Source organism: Vicia villosa, linkage group LG7 (assembly GCF_029867415.1).
Source record: "Vicia villosa cultivar HV-30 ecotype Madison, WI linkage group LG7, Vvil1.0, whole genome shotgun sequence".
Lineage (NCBI taxonomy): Eukaryota > Viridiplantae > Streptophyta > Magnoliopsida > Fabales > Fabaceae > Vicia > Vicia villosa.
Genome location: NC_081186.1, coordinates 84878867 through 84891194, shown reverse-complemented (window position 1 = coordinate 84891194; position 12328 = coordinate 84878867). Strand labels below are relative to the sequence as shown.

The 12328-nt window shown below is 33.5% G+C and overlaps 1 protein-coding gene across 1 annotated transcript; it reads left to right on the top strand.

The window, feature by feature from the left end:
* The first annotated feature begins 10689 nt into the window (after positions 1 to 10689).
* On the top strand, positions 10690 to 12056 carry LOC131617653 (clavaminate synthase-like protein At3g21360). The gene is made up of 3 exons (XM_058888911.1): positions 10690 to 11055; positions 11186 to 11439; positions 11694 to 12056. The coding sequence occupies exons 1-3, from the start codon at positions 10690 to 10692 to the stop codon at positions 12037 to 12039; spliced, it is 966 nt and encodes a 321-aa protein (XP_058744894.1). The 3' UTR covers positions 12040 to 12056.
* Positions 12057 to 12328: the final 272 nt, after the last annotated feature.

Here is a 12328-nt window from a genome sequence, read left to right as displayed (position 1 = left end):
TATATAGACCAGATACATTAATTATTCAATGAATCAAAAAAGAGAATTTCTCTTATATTTTGGGACAGAGGGAGTACTATACATGATAAATTAAAAATAAGAAATATGAATTTTAATTGATATACTTAAACAAGAGGAAGGTGATCCTAAAGGTAACTAAGAAGAAGTTTGACGACACCAAATGGTTATGAGTTAAATTACTCTATGAGATATGGTCGATGAGGTAAGGTGTGTCGCTCATATCCATGAATTCACTGCCAAACATAGAACTGCTAGAAGATTCAACTCCAAGGTAATTGTATGAGAAATGCAAAAAGGTTACCGAGTACTGAGACAAGTGGTTATGCTTTCACAATAGGGAAAGTTGCAACCTAACAGAGAAGGACCATACTTAAAGGAAATTATGATACCAACTACAATAGAAAACAAAAATTCTCTTTTAGTTGATCCTTATGAATGATGCATGGTCAGTGATAAAATGATTACCTCTTATGGCGATTAGCTTATTTGATTCAGAATCGAAGGAATGGTCATGAGCTTTAAATGAAGAACAATGCCTCTACTTATTCTACACGGACATAATGCATTCAATCTCAGTGATAGCTGCTACAAATAAAGACTTTAAGTGAGAGAGAGAGAGAGAGAGAGAGAAAGAGAGAGAGAGAGAGAGAGAGAGAGAGAGAGAGAGAGAGAGATTAGAGCTAGGGTTTCACAAACCGAGTTTCATCAAGTGTGTAAGCTTATGCACAAGGGTTCTATTTATATAACACTTGTGTGTGTTGGCAGCTAAAACGCCCACTTAAGTGCACCATACCTTATGGTATAGTGTGTCTCACTTAAGTGCATGATACCTTAACATATTTTGTATTCCAGTTAAGTGTATTGTACCTTACGGTTTTCTACAATTCACTTAAGTGCATCGTACTTTATGGTGTTCTATAATTATCTTAAGTACACCGCACCTTATAGTGTTCCTTATTTCACTTGTTTATTTTATCTCTCATCAATTTTTCCTTATGTATGTGACCTTGCAGGTTCTCGTGATGTTGGAAACTATACTAAATCACATATTTAACATAATAAATATTGAGTGGTATCTAGCAACACATCAATGCTATCCAAGTCACGAAAATTTCATGTGATCTGACAAAACCTTTTCGTGATAATGCTTGTCTCTGTGGATACAATAATATTGCATAACGAGCCAAAAAGATCCACGTGCAAAAGTTATAAGTAGGGGTGGCAAACGGGTATGTCCGTCCCATTTAGGCCCGCCCCACAAAAGCCCGCAAAAAACGGGGCGGGCGTGGTGGTCAAAGTTGTAGATGCGGGCTCATTTACTAGGCCCTCCCTGTTTAATAGCGGGCATGCCCGCTTCTCTCTTTAAAAAAAAACTTTTTTCCACTCATGTTATAAATTAAAAACATACATCATTAATAAAAAAATATAGGTAAAAACATACTTGCATTAAATTGTATCAAAATAAACACTATCATTATCTTATATTTAAATGCAATGATTAAATTCAACAATTAGTTCAACATAACTTCAAGTTCAACAAGCATTGCATCAAAACCAACATAAGTAGTTCAAGTTCAACACCACAAATTCAACAAAAGAATAGAACATGTTACAACATATAAAACACTATGTTAGTGCATCTTTGGCAGCATTTAACAGCAACATAAAACCATTTAACAGCCTATTTAGCAGCATTTAACAGCGGCAGAATAGCAGGTTAGCATTTAACAGCAACATAATAGCATTTAACAACAGCCAAACATTATTTAACAATAGTAGATAAACATTTAACAACAGCAGAACACATATTAGCATTTATCAGCACTTAAACCAATTTAACACACGTTATAACAACATGTTTGACAATATTTCAAGATGTTTGACAGCAGTTCAAAGCAGTAACATGTTAAAACAAGTTTAAAATTAGAGAAAAATTAGTTTATGCCCGCGAGCACCGTTTTTTGCAGTTCGGGGCGAGGCAGACATTCTTAGATACGCGGGTTCAAAACATAGACTCGGCCCACAAAAAATGGCGGGTAAATCAGACTTTCCCCGCGGGCCGAGCCCGTTTTGTCACCCCTAGTTGTAACAGCCGGTTTGTAGAGATAATATGTTTTCTTTAAAAGAGGTTGTTTACCTTTTTGTCACACACCACATAACTAATTATTTCCAAACATAAGTTTGGTAGAGTGATTAATAAGTCCTTACAAACCAACTTGTTTACGTGGTTCATATAGATATGAGTTATTCTCATATGTCATGGCCATGATCCATCCTCGTTACTTAGAAAATAAATATCAATTGAAGAAATTTGTTTAAATTTGCGATATAGGTATTTCCATATCTTGAACTAGTAAAGATAGTTTTATTTGATTTTGATTTTATGACTCTACATCTAGAAGAATCAAAGGTTGGATTGTTACCTTTGTCACATAATTGACTATCACTTAAAAATGCTTTAAACTATTAACTTAAAGAACCTCTCAATTGTTTGATTGGGAAACTTACAAACAATATTTTATTTGTATAATTTTAATGGACCTCAAAAGAGAGGTGTATGATTGTGCCATACGAACTAACTTCCTCAACACTAGGTGAGAGACCAAAAAAAGAGCTCGAGGTAGCCAAAATAAGGACTGCCTCGAGGCAGGACCAGCCTTGTCCATGTGCAAGAAGTGCTACAACACAGGGCCCCAAATTTTGGGAGGCCCCAAATTTTTGAAAGGTTCAATTTTTTTATAAATATTAATCGAAATAAATAAAATATTATAATAAAATCCAATAAATCAAAAAAGTGCTATGATAAAAACTCAATACATACAGAAATTGAAATAAATCAAAACTCAAAATAATGATACTTAAATATATTATTGACTAATACATCATTGTATTTTTTATTTATCTTTTTTAATTATTATAATTGTATTTATATTTTAAATTTGGGCCTATTTTTAAAATTAGAACAGGGCTTCTGCGTTGATTGGGCTGGCCCTGCCTCGAGGTCACCCAAATAAGGACTCAAGGTATTCCAAAGAAGGGATGCCCAGAGATCTTCCAATGAAGGGCTCGAGGTAGCCCAAATAACGGCTATCTCGAGGTCGCCCAAAGAAGGACTTGAGGTAGCCTAAAGAAGGGAAACCTTGAGGTTACACGAAGAAGGGCTCAAGATAGCCCAAAGAAGGGATTGAAAATAGATCAAGCGATCGAAGATGCTCAAGATATTTTATCAAGTTATCCTCTTGAATCAAGCTATCCTTTAAAGATGTTCTTCAAGATCAAGTCATTTCTTTGAAGTCAACAATATGGATCAAACGACATTCAAATGAAAACTTACGTTTCAAGGTTCGTAGATGGTTTATCTTCTCAACTCTCTGATGTTGGTAATCAACTTGAAGATTTCTTAAGCCTCATTAATAAGACTCAAGGTTCTTGTGAGATGCTAAACTCAAAGAGAATGATGTCAAGACTTGAAGCTTCAGAGTTGTGAAAGAGATGAAGTGTGAAAGCTCGCATGGTCGTGTTTGCCTAAGTGACTAGTGTTTTGTAAAGGCGCAAGGGTACTTCTCAAATTACTAAGGCAAAATCATCCACACACTAAAAACTTTTGAGAAGTCTCTCATATTTTATTAAAACCACGTGAAAATGCTATTAAGGCCTAGCTAATTCATTAAGGGATTGTCTGATCAATTGAATGACTTTTTACCACTGAATAATCGATTAGCCCTAATCATCTAATTGATTATTTTCACTTGGTTGAGTCTGAAATCGATTAGGACGGGTTCTTAATGATTGTAATGACTAAATATGAAAACCTTCTAGTTCCGGCTTGGACAATCGATTATTGGGAGTCAATAATCGATTGGCCTAATTGATTATGACATTCATTTCGTCCATAGGCTATTTTCAAATTTGAACCACAATCTGACCTATAAATAGAGAGCTTCTTTATCATTTTATTTCATCCAGAAATTGATCTTTGATCTCACTTTCTTATTCTCTCTCATTTTCTATAAAGTTCTCGATTTCTATCATATATTTTGCCATAGTGCTTTGAGAGTGTTCTTGTGTCTAAGTAAGGATCATTGTTCTGAGTGAGAGCTTAATTGTAATTTACCAAGAATGCATTATCTCTTGAGTAAATTTAAATATATTTCTATAAAAAATTGTTTGGTTGTAAGTTAAACCACTAAAAACTCCAGTTTGTTTAAGGGAATAGGCTTAGGAAGTCTCTATTTAGTTCAAGATTAACTTATGTAAAATCTCATCATTACTCTTGAGTTCACCCTGATATAAAAGTTTAATTGGTTCGAGATTAAACACTGTAAAATTTTATTTTGATTCAAAGGCCAATTCGTATAAAATTCCAATTCGATTCAGAGGATAGCTTACCTAAACCTCCATCACAATTCGAAGGATAACAGCTATTGATCACCACCACCATTATATTTTGAATAGTCGCCTCTGACTCAAATTAATAAAGTTTCTCTCGCATCAACTTTTTAATTAATATGTTGTAAACATTTTAGTCAAATCTTTATATAAGTCTTCGTTCTCCATTGCCGCATTTAAAATGTTTTATTTTTATAAAGTTATCTAAAATTATTGTAATCGATGAAATTCTGGTTTAAATACTAAAAGATAAAATGCATTTCTAATAGTTTTTTCAAATATGTGTATCATAAGTTCTAGAAGTAAAATTCCAGTTTAACTTTTACTACTTAATCTCACGAATCATTTTGGGTTAGACAAAACATTGGCGTGGATTTTAAAATTGCCCAAAAGTTCACACCAACTTATAACTAACCATGAAAATGAAATCCAAAGAAATCAAAAGTCCAAAGATGTGCAATAATTATATTAGGAGAAAAACTTAATATGAAAAAAGTTATTCTAGAGAGAACGACCAAGCAATTGAGTTTTTCTTTTGAAGTACTTGCTAGTAATTTTCATTTTTAAGAAAAAGAGTATCATGATAATCAAAGTCAATAACAAACTCTAACAAATTTATGTCTCTTTCTATGTTTCTTGCTCACTCCATCTAATTCCAATCCTAGCCATTTATTTTCTCTATCTCGTGTTAATATTTGTCACACTCATGCATCATCAATTTGACACAACTTTGTTCTTAGTATCTAACGGTTTTATGACAGAACAAGATAGTAAAGGATAACATTTCATCTTCCTTGTGATTTAAGATTGAAATTGTACTCATTCATGTTACCTTGGATACTAAAATAGACTTGTGCAAATGTTTGTTTCCATGTCTTTTTCGAGGTCTGTATAGAAGATCTCATCAATGATTATCATCATCATCATAAGGATTTAGAGGAGCTAAATTTATTAATTATTAACATACAATTATAAGCACTATATCTTTTATGGTGATAACACTTGCAAAATCAAATTTGTAAGGATTGATTCAAACTCAATTCAAAACTTTAAGATAAAAATTAAAATTTGTAGTGGGATAATTGAAGAAAGTCTTGAGACATAGGCAGGAAGCATACGTACTATCCTTCTGGAGTCGTTTCTTTACCAGTTTGAGTATTTTGTTCTTGGTTCGATCGCCCCTGAATCAGATAAATCGTCCAACATTCATTTTCTCATCCAAAACGTGCGCTTGTGGGTACAACGTGTAATAAGTCAACAAATAGTGCCCAAAAAGTTATGGATCAAACATTCTCTCCTGAATTTGTAGATGTTAACCACCCACCCCCACGAGGATTGTGGGAGGACAAGAGGAATTGGTTCGCTTGATTAAAGGCCCCTAGGGAGCTATAAATAGAAGGGGGCACCATGATAACAAAGTACAATCGCTAACACACAGAGGAAAACCACCATATGGGGCTTCTCACCATCTCCGTGTGAGCTTGCTCAAACCCTCAACAAACCCTAAGCCTTCGACAACCCTAATTCATTTGGGGTTGTTACGCTCATTGTACTCTTACTTCTTTAGGAACCTGGTTCTTCAGTTTCTTTGTAGGATACCTGTTCAGTATATAGACATCAGTAGTGACTGCTTTACCCCATAAGAATTTTGTATGATTCTTCTGCTTTAGCATGCATCTTGCCATATCCAATATGGTCATATTCCTTCTTTCTAATATTCCATTATGTTGAGGAGTACAAGGAACAGTTACCTCATGATCAATACCATGTTTTGCACATAATTCTTCAAATATCTTGGATATATATTCTCCACCTCCATCTATTCACTGAACTTTGATCTTCTTCTCACTCTGGTTTTTAACAAGCATCTTGAATCTCTTAAAGATTTTGAGTACTTCGTCCTTTTGCTTGATAACATAGATCCAAAGCTTTCGACTGTACTCATCGACAAATGAAACTAAATACATGTTTCCACCAATGGTATGCTCCTCAAAAGGGCCACAGACATCTAAATGTACAACTTTGAGTATGTTGGAGGATCTCATTGGCATAGTTGAAACGAAAGACTTTCTGAATTTCTTCCCTACTAAGCAACCGTCACAGAGTTTGTTGGGCATCACAAGACTTGGTATACCTATTATCATATCTTTAGTAATCAGTTGATTGAGTGACTTAAAGTTCAAATGGCCAAACCTCAAATTCCACAACCAACTATTCTTGTGGTCGACAACCGTTTTCAGGCATTAGACCTCAATCGAACTAATCATGGTCTTAAATTTCCTATTCTTCGACAGAGGGGATTTTAAGACTAGATTATTTTGAGTGTCCAACAGTTCCAAGGCTCCATCTTTTATAACCAATGAGAAACCCTTTTCGACCAATTGCTTAACACTTAGCAGATTGCACTTTATTCCAGGTACATTGAGTATATTTTTTATCATAGCTTTTGCTCCGTTGCTCCTTTGAATAACTATGTTGCAAGTACCTTCTGCTTCTAACGGGCTATTATCTGCAAGTTTGACCTTGCTCTTCTTCAACTCGTCGAAATCTGCCAACCACACTTTTCTACCAGTCATGTGATTCGAGCATCATGTGCCGAGGAACCAGATCTTGGAGTCAACATGGCCATCTGCAACTGCAACCATAACCATTATATCTTCAAAATCATCTAAATCTTGGCGTGCAAGGTTTGCTCCATCGACCTTGCCTTTTGTTTCTCCCTTGTCTTTCATGTACTAATAATTCTTGGCCAAATGACCCTACTTTTCACAGTTATAGCACTGCACACCTTTTTTCTCTTCTTTTTCTTTCTGATAGGAGTTTCCTTCTCCTCTTAAGGATTCAGAAGTTCTATCATCAGCCCTATGCTTTTGAGGGTTTGACCAAGACTTCTTTCCCTGAGTCTTGTCTCATTTGCCTTTGAACTTGTTGAAACCACCATGCTTCTTCCATGTCTAGGCATGTAGCAGTTGTATCGAATCTTGAACCCCTTTCCTTTCGATAATCTGTAACTCTTGTGCCTCCAACAAACCAACCAAATCTTCCAATTTTAGGGTTTCAAGATTATTGGATTCTTGAATAGCTACGATAACATGATCAAAGTGAGAGGTTAGTGTACACATTACCTTCTCAACTATCATCTTGTCAGTAAGGGTTTCACCACAGCCTTTCATTAGATGAATAAAATCCTACACCTTTGCGACATAGCCTGCAATATTGTATTCTTCTTCCATCTGCAGTAATTCATATTGCATTTGTAACGTCTGCAACTTGACAGTTTTAACCTTATCACCTCCTTCATAATACTTGACAAGAATATCCCATGTCTCTTTTGCCGATTCAGCATGAGAAATCCGATCAAAATTTGCCGCATCTACTGCCGACTGAATTTAATATGTAGTATTGAAATCTTTCTTCTTCGCATTCTAGTGACTGACTTCTTATCATCGGTTGCGTTATCAGCGAGCTCAAGGATGCTATTGTTATCCACTTCAAGGGTTTCATGAAAACCAAACAAAGACTTCATCTGCTTGCTCCAGCGGTTCTAATTCTTGCCGTCAAGGATTGGAAGAGAATTCAAAATGTCATTGGTGTCATTCATCTCTGTAACGATTGATTAACTATCCACAATCCCGGAAACACGATCATCGACGTGTGATTCTTGAAAACACGATCAAGAACCTAACTTGAGCTCTATATACTAATTTGTTAGTGCGTAAGACACTTTTAGTGAGGTGAGAAAGAGAGAGAGAATAAAGTAATATAAATTCATATTATTGAATGATAAAAACTAAATTATATGATGTCCTATTTATATACAAATAACTAACTTATACACTAATTAACAAACTCTAACCCTAATTAACTTTGAGTTTGGACTATAAAATTTAGATTATATCACCACATCGCGGTTTTATCTGAAGCTTAAAAAGGTTCTGATGTTACACTTTTAAAATGTCTCTCAATTGGATTCAAGTTAGAATGTTAAAACTTGGTTCAAAAAGGTTTTAAGGCTTGGGTTCTAAAATAATTAATTTGAAAACTGAATTTAAATGGTAGGAAAGTAAAGATGCAAATATGTAATATTGCATTGAATGATAAATTTGATGAAATAAAAGGAATTAAAAAGAATCGAACAAACATATAGTTTAAATTTTGAAAGGGTCATGCTAACGAGTGCCTCCGGGGCACTAGTTAAACATTCTAAATAAAGAAAATATCTTATATTCAATACATTCAATACACACAATATTCTTTAAAAAAAGTTAACTATTTATGTTTTCAATGCAGTGAATACCAATATTTTAGGTAAAAGTATATATTTTTTACTTTATTAAACAATGCTCAACTTACCATTTTAATCTCTTAATCAATGCCCCGGTGCACTCGTTAGCATTACCCATTTTGAAAAGCTAGAGTTTGTTACTAGTTAGAATAATATTTCAGTTCTGTTTGATAAAAATAACGATGAGATGATAAGTTAGTTGATAACTTATAACTTATGATGGATGACTGATGACTGATAGCTTATAGTTTATGGCTGATGACTTATAGCTGATAAGCTAATTGAAGTGTTCGGTAAAATTAGCAGTTCAATTAATTGATAAATTAAAATGACATAAAATATATTTAATATATAATTATAATTATTTTATTTTAAATTAAAATAATTATAAAAAACAATAGTGAGTTTTAGTTAAAATAATAAAGGTAAAAGTGAAAGAAAAAATGATAAACTATAAGTTTAAACGCTATTTGAAATGTCATTTGAAAAATGAGCTATAAACTAGTAAAATAAGCTATAAACTCATGATAAAAAGACGGTTATCAAATAAGTCTTTTATTGTCATCTTATAAGCTATAAATTATAAGTTATAAGTTCAAAAAGTGTCTTACCAAACAAATGTATATAATTTAATTATTCTAATCTTTGTTTTTGTAAGAATTCTTGTTTATAAAAAAAGAATTAAAATAGGTAACTATTAATCCAGTGATATGTCGTTGTGGCAGTTACTTTGTTGAGTTAGTCCAACATATTACATATAATAAATAAAAAATGCTCTAAAAATTGATCTTTGTCTATAGACATATTTCATTAAATTTGTGTTCGTTAGTTGATATTCTGTCGAGTGTTGATAAACTTGTAGTACATGATATAAATATTCATTTTCTCCTAAATTTGTATAAGTAGGAAGTACTCTAAAGTTTGTTCTTTCATACAATCACATATTGCAAGTCATTCATTATGTCGATTTTATCTCTATCAAATATTTTTGTGTATTCTTAAGAATCTTGACTTTCTTTTTTACTCTTCATCTTCTTCAACTGAACTAAAATTTCTCATCTAATAAGTGCATCATACACTAATTGTATTAGTTTTTTCAAAATTTAATCAATTCCCAAAAAATCAGTCACTCACTAATTTTATTTTTCTATTTCATAGACTCTGCCATATTTGTCAACATGCCATGAGAGGCATATTCCATTACCATAAATATTCTAATGCATCCTTTTGAAGAGTTGACCATCCTCTTCATTCTATCATGTGTGAGACTACTGCACAAACGTAAATACCGTTTTGTAGTTAACAGTAAATCGATCCAAGTGTTGATTTGATTTAAACATTTTTTACTTAAAATCGATCCAACCTAGGGTTATTCCAGGACCGTCGTTGATGGCGTGCAAGGTGAGCTACCGCACAAGGCCTCAAATTTTTTAAGATTAAGCTGTAATTAGATAGGGTCTCATAAATCTTTTCCACTTTTAAAATGGATTAAATAGAGCCTATAATTATTTTGTAATAATTGAAATATGACTAATTTATATAGGACCTCCAAAAAATTGAGACGGCGTTTGCCTAAGCCGTTATACCCCTAAGAATAACCCTATATCAAATCAATCCGTGACAAACTACCGTAACGAATCAAAATCATGAGATTAGGTGGCATCAATATTCTTACTACCAAACATTAACCGTTTCTGATTATTACTAAGAATTTTGTTATCTAGTTGAACCTTTACCGTTTGTAATAATTGGTCATATCAATTATTTTGGCATGTACTTCAATATTACGGCCGGCACAATAGTAATTAAACATTTGAACAAGTAGATAATGACAAAAATGGGTCCATATGACAAAGACAACCTCTTGTAATTTTAGCATAGCAATTGTCAACAATACCAACATCTTGTTGTTTTCATATGTATATATATAGATATATAGATTATATGGAAAGTAAAACCAAATAAGAAAAAGTAAGTTAATATTTGAAACTAAGATGGAGTATTCATGCAAGGAGTTCAAAGTGGGAAAGTGTGAAGGAGAGAAAATAGTGGATGGAGAAACCATTCCATTGGTGCTAGGACCTCGTGAGGAAAACAAGAGTGACTTAGAGTCATTGCTTTTGGGTTTGAATGAAAACAAGGAATGGTTTGAGGAAATGATAATAAAGAACAGTGCTGTTCTTTTGAGAGGTTTTGATGTGAAGAAGGCTGAGGACTTTAATGATATTGTTGAAACATTTGGATGGGAAGATATTCGCTATGTCGGACCAGCACCTCGGACACATATTTATAAAATGATTTGGACTGCTAATGAAGGTCCCCTCTCTGAGTTCATTTATTATCACCATGAAATGGTTTTGGTAAGTTATTGTTATATTAAAGCTGTTACTTAGAGTGTTTCACGTTTGAATTCGCGTCTCTGTAATTAGATGTTCTTTTAGCTATCGACTGAATTAGATTAACGAGACTATTCACCATTTTTTTTTGCAGATTAAGGAATATCCGAAGAAAGTAATTTTGTTTTGTGAGATACCTCCACCGGAAGGAGGAGAAACTCCTGTTGTTCCAAGCTTCAGAGTGACGGAAAGGATGGTTGAGGAGTTTCCGAAAGAGGTGAAAGAGATGGAGGAGAAGGGGTTGAAGTATACATTTACAGCTCCTAGTAATAATGATACCAATTCAATGAGAGGTAGAGGTTGGGAGGATGCTTTTGGAAGCTCGGATCGTAAGGAAGTTGAGAAAAGGTATTTTCATTTATAGTCATATATCTTATTGGAAGACTCTCTTTACGTAATTGTAACTGAAAGTTAAACGTGGCAACAGAAATATGAATTATATTTACTCACAATTTATCTGTGAAAAATTGTTGTGAGAGTCTATTCAGTTACAGTTTAAACCCTGACAAATTTTAGAATCAGTATTGTAGTCATTTACCTTATATAATCTTAAAAGACGGCCTTGAACTACATGTGATATAATGATTTCTATTTTGTTAAAGGACAAAAGCTCTTGGAATGGATGTAGAATGGCTTGAAAATGGAGGGCTAAAGACAATACTTGGACCAAGAAATTTAACAAAAGTATTTGAAGGAAGAAAGGGGAGAAAAATGTGGTTTAACACAATTGTAGGAATGCATGGAAAGGATATAAGTTCAGCCACAATGGCAGATGGAACTGAGATTCCAGCACATGTTGTGAAAAGGTGTGGAGAGATTATTGAAGAAGAGAGCATACAATTCAAGTGGGAGAAAGGAGATGTTCTTTTCTTGGATAATTATGCTTTGCTTCATGGTCGAAGGCCTTCACTTGCACCTAGAAGAGTCCTGGTTGCTACTACTATATAATTTAAGTTTGTTTTCATCTTATTGTTCATGAATAAATGTGTCATTCTTCACCACTTTCATATACTATATATCCAATAAAAATTGGGTGAGAGACACTCATCAGTTACTTTCATCATTTAATTTATGTGCAAGGGTTGAAATTTATCAAGAGGGTGAGCTAATGAAACATGAAGTGTAATCCTCAGCCATGAGTTTGATTCTTATATTGAGATAAATAACTTTTAGTTAATAAATTGTCTTATTTCTTTGTTACACTTTATACTTTGTGTTCCTTTCAATTGTTTTTTTT

Coding starts and splice junctions, on each gene's coding strand:
- LOC131617653 (XM_058888911.1), top strand. CDS start 10,690: ATGGAGTATTCATGCAAGGAGTTCAAAGTGGGAAAGTGTGAAGGAGAG. Junction 11,056..11,185: donor ATCACCATGAAATGGTTTTG/GTAAGTTATTGT, acceptor TTTTTTTTGCAG/ATTAAGGAATATCCGAAGAA. Junction 11,440..11,693: donor CGTAAGGAAGTTGAGAAAAG/GTATTTTCATTT, acceptor ATTTTGTTAAAG/GACAAAAGCTCTTGGAATGG.